Source organism: Saccopteryx bilineata, chromosome 5 (assembly GCF_036850765.1).
Source record: "Saccopteryx bilineata isolate mSacBil1 chromosome 5, mSacBil1_pri_phased_curated, whole genome shotgun sequence".
NCBI lineage: Eukaryota > Metazoa > Chordata > Mammalia > Chiroptera > Emballonuridae > Saccopteryx > Saccopteryx bilineata.
The window spans coordinates 261,524,997-261,547,489 of record NC_089494.1 but is presented as its reverse complement, the minus strand read 5'-3'; the positions used below and the strand labels follow the sequence as shown (position 1 = coordinate 261,547,489).

Below are 22,493 nucleotides of genomic sequence, written 5' to 3'. Positions count from 1 at the left end.
CTCACCAGCGGAGCCCACCCACCCTGCAGACACCCAAGGGTTTTTAGTTCTGCACTCCAACCTCTAGGGGGAGCTCCTCAAACCTTCCCTCTACCAGCCACTGGCCTCTCTGTACCTCCAACCTTCTCTGTCTGCCCAAACCCAAGCAGTGCTGACTGGGGCCGAATGCAAGGGTCGCACCAGGTCAGGGAGGTGGCCGGGGAGAAGCTGAGAGGGTGAGTTCCTCACAGCACCCTAGAGGGGGCGTCTGGGGCTCCACCCTTGCCTGAAAGGAGAGCCCGCCCTGTGCAATACAGTGTGCCGACAGCCTGACACCCAGGACCTCGTTTACCCTTCTGATCACTCTGTGGCAGTGGTTCTCACCCAGGAACAGTCTTGTCCCCCGGGGAACAGCTGGCGACGTTCAGGGCATTTGTAATTATCCTAACTGGAAGCAGAGATTTCTGCAGGCATCTCGTGGGTAGATAAGAGGTCAGGGCTGCTGCTAAACACCGTGTGGTGCACGGGACAGCTGCCACCACAGAGAGCTACCCGAACGTACATAGTATGGAGCAGCGGTTCTCAACCTGTGGGTCGCGACCCCGGCGGGGGTCGAACGACCAAAACACAGGGCTTTAGGCGACCCCTGTGTTTTGGTCATTCGACCCCCGCCGGGTCGCGACCCACAGGTTGAGAACCGCTGGTATGGAGGAACCCTGAGTTTTGCGACTGTAATTACTGTCCCTCTGTTTGACAGACAAGAAACGGCTCGCCCCGGGTCCTTCAGAGACTGTGCTAGAACGCAAGCCCTGAAACGTGCGATTCCAAAGCCCAGACCCGTCTTAGCCGCCATGCTGCTGCTACGAACGGCACACCCTGCCTGGAGGGGAGGCCGGTGCCTGCCGCTGGCCCCAGGGTGCTCTGGAGACCGTCCCCGGCTGGCGGTCAGTCTCAGACGTCTGCTGGCTCAGCGTCTGTGGTCCTCCCTGTGTGTGCTCACGCTGTTCCGTCCGGCAACTCCTAGGTGCCCGGGTCCTGCGCTCCTCCCTCGGAAACGCTTCCCTGCCCCTTGAACCACAGGTCAGCAGCTCTCTCCCTGCCTCTTCCTGGGCCCGAGTCACGTGTGTGTTTATGTATAACCACCGGCATGGCTCCTGCGCCCCAGCCACCGCGTGGGCTCTGCCCACAGTGACCTGCGGGGAGGCCTCAGAATCCCCGTCGACAGAGGAAGCCAGGGCTCAGATGACTTACGTGACGGAGGCAGAGCCACAGCACCGAGATGCCCAGCGTGTGTTGGGAAGCAGACCTCTGCTCCCCTTCCCGCTAAGGGTCAGCAGCCGGGCCTGACGCAGCCTCCCTCCCAGGACCAGTCTCCCGCGCTGCAAGGTGCTACGTCGTGAAGGAGCCGGTGTCCAGCGGGCCCCCTGGGGTGGGAGGCATGCCGAGGAGGGGACGGGAGCTAACATTTAGCCGGTGCTGACCATTTATTTATCAGTCAGCGTGCAGGGCAATCTGCATCATCAGAACAAACCGATTCTCCATGTGACTCCGTTGGGTAGATCTCCTTTCTCAGTTGACAAATAAGGGTCCCTTCTGAGCAGTGGGTCTGTTTATCGGCCTTGGTTAATTCAGCGCACTGACGGGGCATCTGGCAGAGCGGGGGCTTGAACTGGCGGACTCCGCTCAGATCCTCGGACTATGTCACCAGGAGGCAGCTTTCAGTTGGGTAAGAGGAAAAATCTTTCTAGCTAGGCGAGCTGTCAGAAATGAAGTGGGTTCTTGCTGGAGGGAAGGACTCCCTAGGTGCTGAGCAAAACCAGCGGACAGGCGGGTAGGTGCAGGGACAATGACAGGGCTACAAGCCTTAAGTCCCTTCTCTGGGTCAGAGGGTGGGAATCTCCTCACACCACTCCTGTGCTGTTCTAATCAGGGGTGAGGTCACACACAGGCCCGGGGACACCTGTGCTCTAAGAGGGGTCTCTGCAGGTGGCACTTTCTTAGGTCTTTCCCGTTCACTGAGCAGCAGGGCTGCGGGGTGAGGACTGAGACTCCCGTTTGGGCTCCGAGAGAAGCTGGGTCTCTCTTATGTCCCTGGCTACCAGGCCCAGCCGTGCTCAGAGACTCTCTGCGTGGAGATGTGAAGCCCACCGAAGACACCCCATCTTTCTGCTCTCCCCACAGAGGGTCTGGAGACAGATGTCCGTTTTCTGCGTTAGGGCTGCAGGATTCCTGGGTCCCTGGCCGGCAAGCCATGTGCATGCCATCAGTTTCCCATCTTGCACTTCTGACATTTGCCAACGCTGAGGACTTGGAACACATACTGGAACATTCCCACCATGACTCTCATCCTTTGGAGGGAAGGAGCTGCCCAACCTTGAGGGAATCAAGGGCAATTATCTACTGGGGATGCCGTCACTGACGTGCTGGAGGCATTTGGAGGAGGGAGGATTTTACATAGTCCGTGGATATATACGAGTGTTTTCTCAGCATAGCTTTTTGACTACACAGGACGCTTTCCAGCATGAAAAACAAAGGCTAAACCATATGCAGAAACTCATTGCATTTGGAGTTGAAGATGAGGCCCGACCAATGTCCAGGGGCAAGGGGGGGGGGGAGGTCTACCCCAGCACGGAGCAGGCGTGCTTCTCCAGTGACTGTCCCTACCCCGAGGCCTCCCCTCTTCCCTCCTCCTGCCTCCCCTCTTCCTCGGAAAGTGGCATTTGGATCTCTGAGCAGAAAGCCCAGGTGAATGAAAATGAAACAGTTTACTTTTCAAGCAGCCAAGAACCACTCCATCCTTGGGGTTTTCTGCAGCAAACATGGTGAATGTCTGGCTGCCCTGACCCGAGAGGAATGACAGAGAATGTCCCTTGTATTGGCGAGCACCCAACCATGCTTAGGTCAACGGCTCGTCAAGGGCGTGTGTACGACTGATTGTGTAAGATAACCAGCGTCCGGCCAACCCCTGTGTCCTCTGGTTCATCCAAATATCGTGGACCCTCATATTTCTCCTTCAAGGATGTGTGTCAGTGGGACCAGCAGGCGACAGAGGAACCAGCCAGAAATAAGCAAGCCTGCAGGAGATCACCCTTTTTCATTCAGAGCTTGAGGAAATGAAGAAATTCATACACACACACACACACATTTTTTTTTTTTTTGCAATTTAAAAACACCATGTGTGGCAATTACCTTTTTGAGGAATTCGGGGAAAATAATTGAGATCAAAAGCAGCTAATAGCTGCTTGAATTACATACAGGGTGATAATAATTGTTTGTAGTCACAGAGCTTTGATGATTTATAAACTGCTCTCCTCACTCATTCACCCCCCGTGGTCACCGTGCACAGGGACCCCTGCCATCACGGAGCCGTGCCTGCTGGCCTGCATGTGCTCCTACACAAATGACCGGGAAGCAACCTAAAACCACAGCCCACGGGAGAAACGGGTTTTCTGCCCGCTCTGCGCTGAACCGCAGAGCCAGAAAGGCGAGTGATCCGTGAGCCACACGCCCCAGTCCAGAGTTAAGTGAAGTGACAACAGCGGCCGCACAGAACAGGTGGAAAGGCTGCTTGCTCTCGTCCCCGCCGCACGGAGGGGACAGTGGGTCCCGAGAACTTAAGGGGCATCATTTTCAAACAATCCTTCCGCAGAGAAAACATGCCCTAAAGTCAGCTTGTCACAATTCCTTTTGCTCAAATAAAATGGTGAGCCATTAGTTGCCAAATTAGCTCCCTTCGGCATCTCCAGCCGGTACATTTAAATGCAATAAAGTGAAACTGCACACATGCTGAATGCCCCGTGTCTATTGGACACTGAGCTAGGACAGAAAATGGGGAACACGCACGGTCTGTACCCCATAGGACTTCCGACCCAGCTGGAAAATGAGTCTGGGGCACGTCGTATTGTGTAGGTAGGAAGAGGCCAGCGTCTGAAATCACCCGGCCAAGGGGCCCCCGGTGTCTGAGCTGCCGTGGAGCAGCGGCTGACCCTAGCCCGAGACCCTGCCCTCCGGACAGCCATCTCCCACGCGCACAGCGAGGGGCTGGACCAGAAGCTCGCTAATGCTCAGGGACCCCAGAGCTGACACCCGGCCGCCGCCTCCTCACACCGTGCCCCTTCCCGCCTCCCTGCGCCGGCCCGGCAGAATGGCGTGCCGACTCCCGCCGCGCCCGGTACGCCCTGAGCCCCCACGTCCGTGGCCCCCCGTGTCCTCCACAGAGGCGGGCGTCTTACCCGCCACGCCCGGTACGCCCTGAGCCCCCATGTCCGTGGCCCCGTGTCCTCCGCAGAGGCGGATGTCTTACCTGCCGCGCCTGGTCCTCCCTGAGCCCCCCCGTCCGTGGCCCCCCGTGTTCTCCACAGAGGCGGGCGTCTTACCCAGCCCCGCCCGGTACACCCTGAGCCCCCCCGTCCGTGGCCCCCCGTGTTCTCCACAGAGGCGGGCGTCTTACCCAGCCCCGCCCGGTACGCCCTGAGCCCCCACGTCTGTGGCCCCCCGTGTCCTCCGCAGAGGCGGGCGTCTTACCCGCCGCGCCCGGTACGCCCTGAGCCCCCCCGTCTGTGGCCCCCCGTGTTCTCTGCAGAGGCGGGCGTCTTACCCAGCCCCGCCCGGTACGCCCTGAGCCCCCCCGTCCGTGGCCCCCCGTGTCCTCCGCAGAGGCGGGCGTCTTACCCGCCGCGCCCGGTACGCCCTGAGCCCCCACATCCGTGGCCCCCCGTGTCCTCCGCAGAGGCGGGCGTCTTACCCGCCGTGCCCGGTACGCCCTGAGCCCCTACGTCCGTGGCCCCGTGTCCTCCGCAGAGGCGGGCGTCTTACCCGCCGCGCCCGGTACGCCCTGAGCCCCCACGTCCATGGCCCCCCGTGTCCTCCGCAGAGGCGGGCGTCTTACCCGCCGCGCCCGGTACGCCCTGAGCCCCTACATCCGTGGCCCCGTGTCCTCCGCAGAGGCGGGCGTCTTACCCAGCCCCGCAGCAGCTCGTAGGCCGTGACGCCCAGGGACCACCAGTCCACAGGGTACGAGTACCCGGGGCCTCCGTCCACGTACACCTGGAACACTTCCGGGGCTGCAAAGACAGGACAGAGAGAAGGTCACTGCACGTCCCACTTTACATTCCCCGCCCCTTGCCGAGGGGACATGGGGCAGGAACCATGAGGCCAGCACTCCATGCACTATGCCACGTGTTTCTTGCCCTCCGTTAGCCAGGAGATGGTTCGGGAAAGGCTGCGGGAGTCACAGGAAACGCCGGCGTGACCACCCGGGCAGACTGTACGTGGGCTGCCCCCCCTGCGCGGTGGTGCCGTCTGCCTGGGGGGTTGGGGGGAGGGGGCGGAGTCTGAGTTCAGATAAAGAAACCGCATCCCAAGGGGCTGAGAACTTGGGTAAATGTCTCTCTGCTTCTGGGACCAACCCTGGGTCCGGTGTCCCGGTCACCCAGGACGTTTAGATATACTGGCTCCGTATCTCAGGAGCAAGTTTATTTTAGCAGCGGTGGACCCTAACCCGTGACATTCCCAGAACCAGTCAGTCCAGAGACAGAAGGCAGACTGGGGGTTTCCGGGGGCCGGGAGGTGGGGAGCAGCTGCCTGGTGGGGGTCCTTCCGGGGAGATGACCGTGGTCTGGAACTAGACAGTGGTGGTGGCCACACGGCACCATGAATGTGCTAAACGCCACAGAAACGGTGCTTTAAAATGAGGAGTTTTGTGTGCATTTCACTTCCATTTGAAAGGAGTGAGGGACGGAGGCCCCAGCGTGCCGGACGCTTATTCTGTAAGGGCTGCAGTTGTCCGGGGCCCTGGCCCTCCACTGCCCAGGGTGCGGAGTGACGGTTCCTCTCATCAGACTACCCCGCCTCACTTGGCCAGGATGCACGCTAAGATCTCATTGCTCAATTTGGCTTCCAGGGAAATTCTGTGAAATGTGTATTATTTCTAGCAAATTAATTTGCAGGCACAATTCCGTTTAACAGTTGTCAGAACCGTCAAAACCTGTCCCAGGGAACCACAAGGTGTCGTGGTTAAAGACGTCTGGACTCGGTTGTCAGACTGGCATTCAGACAGCGTGGTAACGGGAAGGGCTGGACGAGGCAGACGAGGGAAGGCTCAGACGCTGAGTTCTGGGGCTCTGGGCTGCCAGCTGGGCCCTTCAACCTGACCAGCGGCCAAGTTCCACCTGCCTTCTGACGAGCCTCTCCATGTATCTCATAGCTGAGAACCTTCTTTTCCCCTCTGGGTTCTTCTTTTGTCTTCACAACAGCTCCCAGGGGCACGTCATCATCTGACACACTGTTTAGATGGGGTTCAGAGAGGGACAGCAGCGTGGGTGGAGTCACACAGCTGGGAGGGCAAAGCTGAGGTGTGTCTCAGACTCTGGCTGAGTTCCTGTTCGAAATAAACTTCCTATCAACATTTCTTTTTTGGGGGGTATTTTTCTGACGTGAGAAGCAGGGAGGCAGACAGACAGACTCCTGCATGCACCCGACCAGGATCCACCCGGCATGCCCACCAGGGGGCGATGCTCTGCCCATCTGGGGCATCGCTCTGCCGCAATCAGAGCCATTCTAGAAACTGAGGCAGAGGCCACAGAGCCATCCTCAGTGCCCAGGCCAACTTTGCTCCAATGGAGCCTTGGCTGCAGGAGGGGAAGAGAGAGACGGAGAGGAAGGAGAGGGGGAGGGGTGGAGAAGCAGATGGGTGCTTCTCCTGTGTGCCCTGGCCGGGAATCAAACCCGGGACTCCCGCATGCCAGGCCGAAGCTCTGCCACTGAGCTAACTGGCCAGGGCCCAGGGATCAACATTTCCTTAAGTACAAAAGCATACCTGGTCTAACGGGGGGGGGGGGGGGGGCAGACATGACTGGGAGTGGCGGAAATGGCCCCTTTAGGTTATATGAGCCTTATAAAGGCTCCAGCAGGGCAGGTGCCCAAACAGGGAGCAGGTCAGTGTGGCTGGGGCTGAGTTTAACAAGCACTGACCTCTGCCTCAGTTCTGGAGAAGCGGGACGATGATGATCAGCCCTAGGGCTGCAGGTGGCTTAAACAAGACAGCGCATGCCAAGGGCTTAGGCAGGAGTTTTACGAACAGAACTGTGACTTGACCCCTGTTCCTGGCATGCTCGGCCTCCCCACTGTCCACCCTGTCACCCAGGAGCCTGGGGCCACCCTCAGCTTCAGCCCCCTCGGCCTCATCGGTCTCCAGACCCCAGGTTCGCCATCTTCAGCGTCGCTTTGCCGGCCCCTTCCTGTCCGTCCCAGATCAGCAGACTTCGAAGGTGCTGGTCCCACCTGTTCATGCCGCGTCTGGCGGGCGAACACTTGAGTTCCGAGCACGTGCCGGTGCCAAGCCGTGCCGTCATCTGCGTCCCACCGGGACCCACCCTGAGCCCGAAGCTGAGCTCCAACCTAGAGGGACCCCCTTCGCGTCCTCACCCTCAGAGCGCTCGCCCCTTCCCCTGTGCGGAGGGTGCCCGGAAGGAGCAGTGACACGGTGCCCCCGAGCACGCACAGGGCCTCTCGGCTGCGGGGCCAGCCCACGGGCCGGGACGGAGCCAGAGGCTGGGACGGGCCCCTGAGTGCCGAGGTGCTCCCGGTAAACCCCTGTTGTGCCTGGCAGCCCTGAGCCCACCGGAATTCAGGGGAGAAACAGCAGCTGACAGACTCCATCCTGGCCGTCACGAGCAGCCAAGTGACAAGTGCCTGCAGCCTGGGACTGCTCTTCCAGAGAAGGTGACGTCCCCTCCTCCCCTTCACACTTGGGAGCTGGTGACAGGACATACACAACATGTATATCACAGTTTATATGCCACCAAAATGACTGCTTCAGTGGCCCAGAGTCATAGCGCTTAGAAGCGAGAGCATCACATGGATTTAAAGCCGGAAGGGTGGGTTCTGCGAGGCCATCCCTGCCCCCATTGATCCACGTGTGGGTGATCGGACAGCACCAACCACAGTGTGCCCAGCACCAGGGTAAGGAACCCTGCCCACGACCCCTCCGTCCTCTCAAGCACCCAATGAGACCTGTGCTCCGACCGCGCCCAGGCCTCAGGTGAGGGCAGCAGAGGGGGTAGTGCGTTGAATCGTGTCCCCCGACAGGCCCCGTCCCAGCACTGACCGCCAGCACTTGTGAATGGGGCCTCATTTGGAAACAAGGTCTCCGCCAGTCCCCTGGCAACCAGTGATCGGTTTTCTAGACTATTCCAGCAAGTCATGCAAAAATGGAGTCATATTGTCCATAACGTTTGAATCTGGCTTTTCCCGCTTAGAATGACGCGTTTGAGGTTTACCTGTGTCCTTGTGTGTTTCAGTCCCTGGTTCCTTTTGATTGCCGCATAGAACTCCAGTGGGGGAATAGGCCCAGTTGGTGTATCAGTCACCCGTGGGCAGACATTGGAGCTGTATCTAGTTTTACCATGGTTTTGAAGAAAGCCGCTATAAACATCTGCATACAGGTTTTTAAGACAAACTGAGGTTCACAGTTCTCTGGGACAATTACCTAGAAGCGGGTGTTGAACTTGCGGAGAAGCTGCCCATGGGTTTTCCGGCGAGACTGAAACCACACTGCGTCCGCGAGCTCTGTGGGAGGGCCCAGTGGCCCTGAGTGCTCGCCAGCCCAGGGTATTACCCTGTGGTCATTGTGGGGTTTTGTTAGCCATTCTGAGAGGTAGGGAGCAAGTTTCTTTTACAATTCCCCAATGACTGAGGCTGCTGAGCGTGTTTTCACTGGCTAGTTTGCCATCCGTATACCTTCTTGGTGAGCATCCCTTCAAATCACCGGCCCATTAATGTACTGCACTGTTTGCTTTTTTATGATCAAGCGTTTGGAGTTCTTTACCTGTTGTGGATGTCAGTCCCTTATCAGATATGTGCTTTGCAGACATTTCCAACAGGTCAATGGTTTGTCTTTCCGTGATCTGTGGACCAGTCTGCCAGACATTTCGTGCCGGTCCGAGAGAGAGGGAACCACCCTGATGTTGTATGAAGATGACAGACCCCACGATCTTAGTTGACTTCGCTTATGCTCAGGGAGATTTCTGCCTTAGTGGGCCCCAAAGTAATTCTCCTATGGTCACCACCGTTTATATTATCATTGCAGTGGTGCTTGTATGATTGCAGGTGTTTGTGCAAATTCATAAAATTATACACTAAAAGAGTGCATTTTACTGCCTAAAATTTGTTCCTCAAAAATAAACATTTCAAATTGTATGTATATATTTATCAGCTTGATGATTTTTAAAGTGATTTGTCTTCTTGACAAACAGCCAAATGAATGAGGGCAGAAATATTGTGTTTGTTGACAGATGCATTTTTGGCCCATAGAACACTGCCTGGCACATAGAAGGTGCTCAGTAAATCTCTGTTGGATGGATGGATGATGGATGGAAGATGGATGGAAGATGGATGATGGATGGAAGATGGATGATGGATGGATGATGGATGGATGATGGATGGAAGATGGATGATGGATGGAAGATGGATGATGGATGGATGATGGATAGATGGATGGATGGGTGGATGGGTGGATGGGTGGCAGGTTGTCAGGAAAGATAGTGAGCGCTGGAGCCTCCCTGGACTGGGTCGGAATGCTGGCTGTCACTCTCTCTGGGACAGAGGGCTGCAAACTCCCCTGGCCTCCATCCTTCAAGAAGGAGAGTATGAGCATCGCCATGGCGGCTCCACCACCATCCCTGTGTGCTCACTGCAGCTCCTCGGGGAAGGGAACTAACATTTGCTGAGTATCGACGAGGCACGAGCCCCATGACCCTCCCTGTGCACCCCCCACCTCCCAGGTGACCCAGCTCCTGTGTGAAGTAGGATTTGTTCAGGCTCTGTCACCCCCATAGACTGCGAGCTCCCTCCCAGTGCTAAGTCTGATGACAACGGCAACAACAGTCACGATGTCAGCTATCAGTTTGTGTAACTACCATTTGTCAGGCATTGGGTGATAGACCTTGCATAGACCTACCAGGAAATCTCACATACAACCCATCTGTGTAATCATTCCTCCCATCTCCCAGATGAGGAAACTGTCAGGTGGGGCAGCCAATACTCGGACACTCACCCTGCTGAGCGCTTTAGGTGCATTACGTCAGGTAATGAGATTCGCCCATGTCCACAGTCACCAAGTGGAAGACACGCGAAGATCACGCTTCACCGGGACCCGCCCTGGCCAGTGCAAGGCCACACACGAGGCCGATCCCATGGGTTTGATCTTGACCGTCTGCAGCACTGAATTTTCCACGGGTTCCCTGGGCCCTTAGCAGAGTGTGCAAGGCCCCCGCGCTTCGACCTGTCATACCCCCCAGCCCCTGCACATTCTCTGTCCCAGCTATGAAGACACGAGGCTGCCAGCTTCTCCCAGCACACCATGCCGTTTCTGTCCTCTGTGCCTTTGCCCTGGCTGTTCCCTCTGCCCAAAATGCCCTCTCCTTGCCCGTCCCCAACAAGGGAGCTCTGAGTCTAACCCAAATTGTCACCTTCCCCAAGAGTCCGTGCCCTGCTGACATCTGTACCGACACATCTGTCTGCCCCACGAGACGGGACGGCAAGCCCAAGGCCCGGGGGACGTCACTCAGGTCTGAGCCCTGTGCCTCCTGAACGCTCCGTAAATGTTTGCTGAGCGAATGTTCGCTTCTTCCTTTCATCCCAGACGAGTCAGCTCTGAGGTCCTGGGTGGCTGCAGGGATGATGCCACTTCTTATCCGGCACATGTCAGAGAGATTTTTTTTTCTTTGATTGTGAATTCCATCTGTTCTTTTAATTAATGAACATCCAGTTCCATGCAAATGTTCCTTCCGGGACCATCCTTCACGAGCCACCGCTGGGAGCCTGTTCCCTGAATCCATGTTTAGAACATCCTGGGCGCTGGGATTGGTCTTTACACTGAACAGCTCACCTGAGCGAAATCAACAGCACCGCAGCTGACACCAGGAAGTGGCAGCCCCGGGAAGGGTGGGATTTGACTTGTTAGGAGAGCCCTCCTTCTCCCCGTTCTCACTGCTGAGCTCCCCGTCTGGCACTGCCAGCCCCTACCGTGTCTGCAAATATTTATACATCCACGTGGTGAGTCAGTTTTGCCCTCTAGATCCCATAAACACCCCTCCTGCGCCTCTGTTCATTAATCAGGAGCGAGGCTCCTCTGAGTAGAAGGACGCCAGAAGCCCCGAATCCTACATCCAGCTGGGACGATAAGCGTTCTTCTTGTCTGAGACACAGGGCTGCATGGTACAGGGACTCTGCGTCCACAGGGCAGCTCGGTGCAGTGGCAGAAGCACAGGCTTCAGATCCACACGGACGTGGCTTCAAATCCTGCCCCCGGCGTTGCCAGCTGTGTGACGCGAGGCAGGTGAGACAGGCTCTCTGGTCCCCGGGTTCCTCATCTGCAGACAGATGTGCCTTTGCCCTGGCTGTTCCCTCTGCCCAAAATGCCCTCTCCTTGCCCGTCCCCAACAAGGGAGCTCTGAGTCTAACCCAAATTGTCACCTTGCCCAGGAGTCTGTGCCCTGCTGACATCTGTACCGACACATCTGTCTGCCCCACGAGACGGCAAGTAAGCCCAAGGCCCGGGGGGACCTCACTCAGGTCTGAGCCCTGTGCCTCCTGAACGCTCTGTAAATGTAGAGCCCTTGTGTGGATCTCCGAGGGTCAACTGCGATGACAGAAGTGTGGCAGGGTCACAGTACGTGTTGATTTCCTTCTCCTTGTGGAAGGTGGGGCCCCTGTGGGGAGAGGCCAGCCAGCCACCACTGGTCTGCTTTCCGAGAGGCTGCGGGCCAGGACCCGGCTGCCTCGGACACTGTAGGGGGGAGCCTGGGAACAAGGCTGAGGCAGCCCGAGCGGCGGCTCGAACCCGGGGCCCAGAAGTCTGTTGCACACGGTGGCAAAGCAGGCAGAGACGTCAGGGTGGGACACTCTTGTCCAGAATTTCTCCAGAGGTCCAGGATCCATATGCCTGTGTGTGTGTACCAATGTGCTTTATGGAGATAGCTTAGAGGAAGTCAGGACTCACAGGGTGACAGAGGCCAAAGGGGACACTTCCCTTTATGTCATTGCTCTATCCTCAGCCCTCTCTGGAGATGATGGCTCTGACTTCCACCTGACAGCCCCCACCTCCAGCATGATTTCCCCGGGACTCAGGGCCGGTGACCCTCCTCTTCCCGTGTCCTCCCTGGGACTTGGGGCTGGCGCCCCTCACGCTTCCCGCGTCCCCTGAGGGGCCCTGTCATGGCCTTGGGTTTTCTACACACAGTGCTGTGACCTTCCCTGTCCACGGACGCCGTCCACATTGTTCCAGATGTCGGGGAACACCTGACTATCGTGAGGTTCCCACAGACACCTCAGATGCAAACCTGTCACCCCCACCTCCCCACACTCCTGCTGCTCTCGCACAGAGGACACCACTGTGACCCACCCTGCTGCCTCCACACCTCCTCCACCCCGTTCTCCTGCCCACCTGCTCTCTCCTCAATCTCAACTCCGTGACCTCCCTGCGCAGGCTCACCCCAGCTCTGGATCCTTCTGGAAAGGGACTGCAGAAAGACCGCCACACTGAAAGCCTGAGTGGGGTCCCCAGGGGACCATCTGAAGTGACGGACTCTCTCTAGTGTCCACACTGACCCGGGCCTGCCTGTCACCTCCGACGTTAACCTGCGCAAGTCACCCAACGTCCCTCAGCCTGTTTCCTCGACTCTAAAAGGGGAATAAATAATTGTTCCTACTTCATATCTGCAGGGACGGAATCGGGTTACGGATGGGCAACTCTTACCGCCAGTTAGTGCCTGGCACAGAGTAAATACTAAGAGGTAACGCTTTTATCACTGACCATCGCCAGACGTCACTTATGGAATGTGTTGAGCAAGTTAAAGATGAATGACCCAGCCGTGAACTCTAGGAGGGGGCGGCGATGACATGGTTTACGAATCTCCGCAAATCCACATATAGAAACTGGCAGAGCAGGTGAATAGCTGCCCCACGGGCAACAATGGTTGTGGAACTGAGCTGTCCCCATAAACCCTGAAACGCAGGTGGGTGGGAACAAACTGGCAGCAGTGACGAGACCGCCAGGTGGTGGTTTCTGTACCAACAGAAACCCGGGACAGAAGTGAGGCGGTCTAGGATGAACCAGAGGACAGGGAACTCCCACGGGTCACCAGGAGTCAGCCTTCCCAGCCACCAGGGTGGGGAGGCCACGGCTGGCCAGTCCAAGAGCAGCAGCTGAAACCGAGAGGGGCGTGGAGAGGGCCCTCGGCACCCGCTGCCGGGCCTGGAGCAGCCCGGACACAGACTCCCTCTTATCGGCCCGGCTGGCCAGAGCTCCCTGGCAGGACAGAGCCCAGGGAGGCACGGCTGGGAGCTGTGTCCACTCCGAGCAGGACAGGGACTCTACAGACCAGAGAGGGAGCGGAGCCCGACACAAGTGGGCCGGTGGAGCCGAACCAGGAAGTCCCAGCTAGAGAGTGGCCCTGGACTGTGGCTTCAGAAAAACAACAGAAGGGGTCAGTCTATTACGTTAGAAAACCTACCCTGAATGCACCATCTTCTCAAAGTTCAGGAAAACGAGTCCCACATAAAAAAAAAAAAAGAGCTACAGAGGAGCCCCCAAGTCAAAATCCATGCAGATTTATCACCAAAGGAGAACACGGAGAAGAGAACGCCTCCCCATGAAGGCACACCAGAGAGGGGTGCCCAAAAGGACCCCCACGGTAACCGACTATTTCCGAAGCGTTTAGGGACAGTGTGGTGGACGGGTACATTGCTGGTTCCCCCATGGATCTGGCCGCCAGGTACCCATGTCCACGCAGTCCCCTCCCACAGGGTCCCTGGTCTTGGTCATGTGACTTGCTCTGGCCAATGGGACATCAGGAAATGTGAGGTGAGCAGAGACTTGGTAAGTGTGTGGGAATCGGGTTCTCCTTCTTGAGACAAGTGTGCCCACGTGAGCAGGCCCCCTCTGCTCCCCTTGATGAGGAAAGACCACACACAGACAGAGACCCATTTATCTCAGCTGTCCATGCTGAGCCCAGCCCCCAGCTGAGCCCCCAGCCGAATGAGCGAGCCCAGGAAAAACCAAAGCAGCACCCAGTTACATGGCGGAATTGTGAGACACGATACATTGTTATTGTTCTAAGCTACTAAGTTTTGATATGGTTTGTTACTCAGCAATCAGGAATTAATAGAGACATTAAGATCTTAATAAAATTACACAAGACATAGAATAATAACATAAATTAGAATTTACAAACTCAGAAACCAGGCAAGAGAACTCAGGGGAAAAAATATATCAATAAAGAAATATTATTTCAGAAAATAAATACTTCACTAGAAAGCACACATAGTAAATAAATACAACAGATAATGTTTTTTAAAAAAAGAGAAAGAAAAATGAGATGAATTTAAACCAATGAAGAAAAAGATAAGAAAGATTTGAAAATGACAGATATTGAAAGTTGGCAAAGAAGACCCAACATTCAGGTAATAGGCGTCCTTAAAAAAACTAAATAAAACCGAATGTTTACTAAAAATAATGTTTCCATCAAATGTTATGGAAAAAAAAACACCACACAACAACCCTGAAATATACATTGTACACCTAAGAATCAAAGTTCTATAAAGGCAACAGGATTGACCTTTTAATAATAATAAAAAGAAGGATCTGTTTGCTCGTTTCCCCCTAAGCCTGAGCCGAGCTCTCTGGCCAGGTAGGTGTTCTCTGGAAGACACCGCGGGGAAGGTGTCTCTGGCAGGGAAAGCGTGAGTAAAGCCCAAAGGTGTCAGAGAGCATGGCACACACTGGGAACCACTGGGGGCAGGGATGAAGCCGGAGAGTCTACCGAGGCCTCAGCCGCCGGGAAGATCACAGCCTAGAGGGGTCCTGGAGCACTCACCCATGTAGGGCTTGGTCCCCGCCATGGAGGATGCCTTCTCGGCTCCTTTCACCACAGTCGCGATGTTGAAGTCTGTGATGTGAACATGTCCTGAAGAGGGAGAGAGAGAGAGACCCCAGTTAGCAAGAGCTTCCAGCAGCCGGTTAGTTTTCCCTGGTGTGATTGGAAGCTGTGGTCAGCAAGGTGCCGTGCAAGATGAAACTATTAGAACATCGACTTGCATTTGTACTTTATCTGATGCTTTGAAAATGAGTTGGGTTTTTTTTTTAGCATGATTTACAGTAGCCAAGATATGAAAACAACCTAAATGTTTTTTTTTGTTTGTTTTTTGGGTTTTTTTTGTATTTTTCTGAAGCTGGAAACAGGGAGGCAGTCAGACAGACTCCCACATGCGCCCGACCGGGATCCACCCAGCACACCCACCAGGGGGTGATGTTCTGCCCATTTGGGGCGTCGCTCTGTTGCGACCAGAGCCAGTCTAGCGCCTGAGGCAGAGGCCACAGAGCCATCCCCAGTGCCTGGGCCATCCTTGCTCCAATGGAGCCTCGGCTGCGGGAGGGGAAGAGAGAGACAGAGAGGAAGGAGAAGGGGAGGGGTGGAGAAGCAGATGGGCGCTTCTCCTGTGTGCCCCGGCCGGGAATCGAACCCGGGACTTTCGCATGCCAGGCCAACGCTTTACCATTGAGCCAACCGGCCAGGGCCAACAACCTAAATGTTTGTGAACCGACGAATGGATAAAAATGTGGTATGTATACACAGCATTATCCATCCAAGAAAGAGAAGGACATCCTGCCTTTTGTGACAGCATGGTTGGACCTGGAGGACATTATGCTGAGTGAGATATGCCGGATACAGAAAGATAAATCCTGCAGGAGCTCACTTGCACATGGAGCCTATAGGAAAGGCAGACTCACAGAAACAGAGAAGCAAGAGGTTGCCAGGGGCTGGGGCTGGGCCAATGGGGAGAGGCTGGTGAAGGGCAAACCTTCAGCTGTAGGATGAATGAGGTCCGAGGATGTAATGGACAACATGGAGACTATAACTGATAACAAAATTGAAAACTGCTAAGAGTAGAACTTAGATGTTTATATATATTTTTTCTATGCAGTTTTATAGCACACATTTCTTGGTCATTCACGCATATTTCCTATAAATAAACAAATCCATTTATATTGAAGGCATGATAAAAATATCTATGGATTAAAAGTTTAGAGGCACTGACCCCGAGAGCAAAAGCTCCTGCTAAATAAGAAGACAGGTCCACCCAGACTCCCTGTGTCAGGAAAACTGTACAAGTGACCACGGCTGGGGTAGGAGCATGCAGACAGGATTCTCATGCCCAGGGCACGTTCTTGTTCTCCTGTCACTCTGCTGCGGTCACTGGGGCCTCAGGGCTGTACCTGAGAAACTTAGTGGGGAGGGACTGGGGGGATTGAGACCCCTTTCGAACCAGACTAATGGGACATGGATAGGCTAGGTGCTCCTACAAACAGGTGTTCCAGCAATCCGAGAGGGAGGGAGAGGGACAGAGGAGAGGGCTGGAGACGGGATGTGGGGAATGGGGGAAAGAGAAGAAGGGAAGGAGGAGAGGGAGGAGAATCCTGAATGGTCAGTATGGGCTCTCCAGGGAATCTGGAGCATAAAAGCCCCCAGCTCCGAGACCCTTGAACACCAGATATAAATGCACTCCCAATTCTTCCTCTCTGTTTGTCTTCACATCCTGTGAACACAGCTGGTAGCATTTTCACACCTGAGCTGTGTTTGGGATGGTGGGACTTTCATATGTAGGCGGGTGGCATGCACAAAACTGGCTCTGCAGGAACTTGGAGGACACCTCCAAGAGAGGAGGCCTGCTGAGGGCCCCCTGGGAGAGGCGTGTCCGATGTGATCAGCCACGGTGGACAGAAAAAGCAGCAGCCGGTCCACGTACAAACCCCAGAGCTCAGCTCAGCTGCCAGCACTGACGTGTGACGGGCGCGGCCGAGAACCCTGACTGGGGCCCCGGGGGATACAGCCGGGGGGCTCAGCAGTGGTCTGCCAGCCCCACCGGGTGCTTGCGGATGAAGCTTATGTCACCCAGCCAGGACTTTGCTGGGAACCCTTTCTGGCAGATGCACAGGGTCCCCACCCAGGTAGAGTCCCTAGAATGTCTCCAGCCTGCTCCAGCCTCAGGGCGGTCCGTCCACCTACAGTCCTATCTGCAGGAGGCAGTATGGGGCAGTGGCTGGGTGCACAGACTCCAAGCCAGAAGGCTTGGGTTTGGGTCTCTTTGACGAGTCTTCTTTTTTTCAGGAATTACTTAAAGTTATCTTCTCTGTCTTTGTCTAGCATGATACGAACCCCAAGAAGTCATGTGCTTCCACAAAGAGAGGCAGCCTGAAGATGAAGCCCCTCCATAGCGAAGCTAAAACTGCAAGGATAGCAGAGACATGGTGCCCAGAGCTTGATTAAGCCCTGCCTGAAGCCATCTTCCACCAGACATCAGCTATACCAGCTGAAAATCACCCTTGATTGCTTAAGGCTATTTGGGGGGCGGGCAGGGGGCGGAGATTCCGCGGGGCTGAAGCCCCACCCACCACCCTCAGCACGGACCTCTAACTGCCAGCACACAGACTCATCCATGTCAAGCACCACATCACCAGTAACCGTGATGGGTCCCGGCACTGTACCCACTTACTTGGGGACAGAGCGCCCAGGGCCTTCCTGTAACCCACTTCCGCAGCTCAGTGCACACTATCTACTCCTTTGCCACCGTGCCACTTCCTTTCCCTCTCCGCTTAGCCCCCGCGGTGAAATAATAACACCCTGTGGGTGGGTGTTTACCCAACCAATGGGGAAGCACTGTTGTCTCAGTGGGACTGACATAGGCACAACCTGGGACTCCATGCGTCTGCTCAGAGGGGACCTGCGACGCTGAAGGGCAGGCCCTGTTTGGGCGCAGAGTGAATTCTCTCTAGATCTGCCTCCTGGAAGCCACCCACACAGACGCGTTGCCATGCCTCCCAGGGCTTTCCCGGGGAGTGGCGGCTGAGGTAGTGGCCACTAGAGGGAGCTGGAGGGAGCAGGAGTCAGGATGAGGGAGGCGGTCACCAGAGGCTGGCTGTGCCCACGGTTACCCTTCCCTTGCTTCCCTCTCATCGTACTTGAATTTGGGGTCATGTCTCCTGTGAACTTCTGTTCCCACCCTGGCTGGTTTACAAGGTCCACCTCAGGTCTAACCCAGACGTCAGAGTAGCACTGAAGAAAAGAAAGATCCGGAAGCCCAAGAGAGGTGAAGTCTGGGTCAGGAGTCCAGCTGCCCTGGCTCCCCCAGGCTCACTGATAATAGCAACTGCACCTCTGGGATGGCCCTCCTGTGATGGAACACTCAGGACCACGCGCCTGGGCCCTCCTCCTCCCCGATCTTCATGGGGATCACAGAGGACCCTCTGCAGGACGCAGCCAATGGGAAAAGAAACCAAATCAAATCCCCTGGCAGGAGTTTGTCCAGGCTTCATGGGCTCACAGCAGCAGGGGGGTGGCCCATTTCGGAGCACGCCTCTGCCTGATAAGGGGCAAAACGACCCTCTGATTGCCCTCTGTTCTGTCTGACCGGACTCCCTCCGGTGTCTTGGTTAATGGGAAGGCAAGCAGGGCCTTCAGAGGAACCCCTGCGCTGCAGCCTCGCCGGCACAGACGAGAACAGTGCAGGAGAGCCGCGTAGAAGACGCCCATGCTCCTGGGACGCCCTGAGCACACGTGCTGAGATTGGGGGCACTGGTGGAACAACACCAGCTTGGTCACGATTCCATTAAAGCCTGCCTGGCACCCGCACCCCCTTTGATTCGAGGCAGCATGGATACCACCTCGTCTGAGGCTCTTGAGAGAGCCCATCAGTTCCGTTCCCTCCCTCCTTTCTCTGGGTCCCTGGCTCTTCGTGTTAAGAGCCACTAGATTCCTGGGTTCATCAGAGACTGCCGCAGAGTGGAGGCTCCCGTGCACTTCCCTCCCACTCTGTGCTGGGCAGGTGATTTTTTGCCATCATAGTAATCACAACGAATAGCATTTGCAGAGAGGTTTCACAACACTCTCCCAGCCAGGACCCCCTCTCTGCAGGGACGCTGTGAAGATGCCGGGCTGCAGACTCCCTGCGGGCTCAGCGGCCTTTTCCAGCCTGCTCCTCCCGACCTCCTGCAGCACAAGGGCCGGGAAAACGGGAACCAAATGTCCTGACTCCCTTGCAGCTAGGGTTCTGGAAGAATTAGCTCCTGCTGGTAAGACACACTTGGGAGGTCTAGAAAGTAGAAAGAAAGGAGAGGCTGTTTTTTTTTGGGGGGGGGACGTAGGGATAAGCAAGCCTCAGTGGATCACGGGAGGAGAGGGGTTTTGCTGGGAGAGGACTTCTGTTGACATTTTCTTGTCACCTTTCCCATGGTGTGAGAGGCTGAGGAAGTGACTCTCTAATCCAGGGTCCCATATCCAGAATTCACGCCCCAAGTGGGCGTGACCCCAAGGCCCTAACACTTTCTCTCGACGACAACACTCAAGCCCAGATGAGTAAGAGGGGCTAAGGAGAAGCAGCTGCCCAGTGATGGAGCCTCCTCCACCCAGAAATAGGAATGGCAAGACTTCTCCGCTTTTCCTGTGGGGTCCGGTCACCTTCCCTGACCCTTTCCAGGGTGGAAGGGCTCCTCTCTGCACAAACGTGCTTCCTGGGGCCAGAAACCAGGGCATCGTGCCTCCAGCCTGTCATGCAACATGGCTTTGCAAACAGTGAGCAATGACGATGATCGTTATCATTCAAAGCTGGAATTTTGACCCGTGTGCAGAAGCATAAAAATTTGACAAGGAAGGATTTGACCTACATACCTCCTTACCCCTGTCCAGCCCGTCTGCACTGCCCTGTGAAGCTGGGGTGATTATGTGAAGGGTCAGTTTGGGGTGAACCAACCCGTCCTGCTCGGTGTAGATCTGCCCGATTTTCTGTTAGCGGGCCCTCTGGTCCCCCACGTTCTCCGTCTCACCTTGGCAGCCCCTCACCCCACTCTGGTGCGGGGTCCGGGTGGTGAAGCTTCCTCTCTCTGGGGTCCTTTTGACTCACACAGATTCAAGCTTTGATCAGCAATGAAGCTGATACCTTGGCCTCTATCTGCCACTTTGGCATTCTATTTTTTACTTGCTAAAGCCCCACACGGGGAAGACAGGGCTGTGATGGGTGGCTTTGTGCCTCTTCCCCTCGATGGTAGAATGAAGTCCTAACCTCCCATCCCAGGTCCGCAGGGTGGGCCCTTATCTGGAAATAGGATTGTCACAGATTAAATGAGTTACGGTGAGGTCACTCTGAAGTACGGTGGGCCCCTGACCCAGCACACCTGGTGTCCTCACGGAAAGAGGAAATGTGGCCACAGACACACACGAGGACGCCGTGTGAAGGCGGGAATCACGCTGCCACAAGTCAGGGGGCCTTCTGACGCCTCGGTGTCAGGCTTGCAGCTCCCTGCACAACGAGACAGTAGCTCCTGCTGTCTCAGCCTCAGGGTTTACGGGACTTTGCTACGTCACCCTGAGGACACTCACACGGGGGCTCTTTACTGGGGACCTCAGGTCACCCCAGGGCCAGGTGCCAGCAACTGGGGCAGCCCCTTGGCCTCAGAGCCCCTGACGTTGTTCGGACTGACCAGTCCTAGCCTGCTGGCTGTGCCTCGTCCGCTCCTTCCCACAGAACCCACCAGAGAGGCTCCTGTCCACCTTCACTGGGTCTGCAGGACTTGAAGATTCTCCTATGACATCTAACTGTAGTAGAAACTTCCCGCCCAGCAGCCTTCTGGGAAGAATCACCCTCCCGCACCCCCACCAGGGCACCCAAGATAGCTTTACATGGCACTCCTACACTTGGTCCTTAAACCCCTGGAATCCCATCCAGAACAAGGACCCCCCCCCACACACACACACTGTCAGCTCCTCAGACTCAGCAGGAACACCTCTGTCCCCAACTATCCAGGTGGCTCCCCCCGGCTCCTTCTCAGGGGCTCCAATCCCTGCGCTTGGGGCTTCGGGAACAAGACATGCCCGAGGTGGTCATTTCCTGCAGCCTCTTCCTCCGGCCACATGGAGACCGCCTATCAGTGCTGTGACCAGGGAGGAGGGGGTGTCGGTGCTGCTGGCCACCGCCACTTTGGGGAGCACTCGTCACATTCTATCAACAAATCTGTTGGTGACAGATGGAGAGGCAGTTCTTTGAAGTGCGTCCAATTAATGAGTGCTCTGAAATACAGTCTACTGATAGAAACTGGAGGTAAATAAAGCCAACAGATGAGGGGGCGATTGCTGTTGAGAAAGATAGCTTGTTACTCACAGTTCCCAAGAGGAGGGGGCACGCCACGCCCCTGGTGGGGGCTCACGGGGATGCCCGGAGGTTGGTGACGAGGCAGAGGAAGGGGGAACGGTGGGCACAGAAGCCTCACCACCCAGCACTGGCCTCTGTCGTGGGGCCCTGGCTTCCATGTGTTTCACAGTTCCTGGGTGATGGGCGGTCATGCCCGAGAACTGCCATCCAGGCCACAAGCTCCTTGACCATGACAGCTCTGTGTCCTTTAGTCACCGGACCCAGTGCCTCCAAAAATGAGGAGACACTTTCCTGGGCACAAAAGAGGACAGTGAACTCTGAACAAGAGCCTCGAGGACACCCCTGGGCAAAATGTGGGCACTGCCCTTCTGTCCCTGTTGTCTGTCTGCCACTGCTGAGACAGGAACCCCTACATGGGAAGGAGCAATGCCCACCAGGGCAGGAAGTGCTTCCCTTCCACCAGCCTCTTCCAGATGACTGCACGGACCACCACCTTCCCCACCCCCCAGATCGCCCCTGCGGACATAGAACTTTGCTGTGCTCTCCCCCTGACTGTAGGCTGGGTGGGGTGATTTGCTTTGCCCACTGGGATGGCAGCAGTGAGACACAGTGGAGGACTGAGTGATTGGGATTTCCCTGCTCTGGCTTCTGCTGGGGCCATGCAAGGCCATGTGGGGCTGGCCTGCCGAAGGCGGGCCGTGAGGGGCAGGGCTGGTCCGCCAGTCCATCGGCCAAGGCCACGGTGTACCAGCCGGCAGCCAGGAGCCCGTCAGACAGGCGCGTGAGCACAGCCCACATCACCGGGGCTGCCTGGCAGGCCCCGCCCGAACTCCGTCCTAGGAGCAAGCTCTGCCTGCACCAGCTCGACCCCACAGACAGTGAGCTAATGTGGCATTTCTTGTGTGCACCCTCAAGGTCACGGTCATTCTTTCCCCGGCCCGAGGTACCAGCAGAAAGTAAGGGCACCTTTCTCACCAATTTAAATCACGTCCTCCAGCTCTTTGTCCTCAACCCCAAAGCACACTCAACTCCCCCTTCCCCCCACACCCGTCCCAGGATCTGTGTCTTCCTTACCCTCCATCTCCCACCCCCAGGCTGGTCTCTCTCTGCTTTTGCTGCTAGCTAAGGGACCCCAAATCCCAGCACAGAATCAAAGTGCCCACTCTGGGAGGCAAGACCCAGCCTGGGGGACCAGAGAGCCAGGAGGACCCGGGCAGGGGCGGGGAGCAGAGATCCTTCTGTGAGAGCCGTTGACTGTTTGTGTCTGTGACAGATATTGAACATTACTATTATTATTATTATTTGTATTTTTC

General features: G+C 56.2%; 1 protein-coding gene across 4 annotated transcripts in view; it reads right to left on the bottom strand.

The window, feature by feature from the left end:
- Positions 1–22,493, bottom strand: part of STK32B (serine/threonine kinase 32B) — a 246,237-nt gene that overhangs the window by 22,843 nt on the left and 200,901 nt on the right. For all 4 annotated transcript variants that reach the window (XM_066280589.1, XM_066280593.1, XM_066280591.1 and 1 more), the window contains 2 exons: positions 14,856–14,945; positions 4,939–5,042 (listed from right to left, as the gene is read on the bottom strand). In XM_066280589.1, the coding sequence (XP_066136686.1) occupies positions 4,939–5,042; positions 14,856–14,945 (194 nt within the window). The remainder of the gene's footprint in view (positions 1–4,938; positions 5,043–14,855; positions 14,946–22,493) is intronic.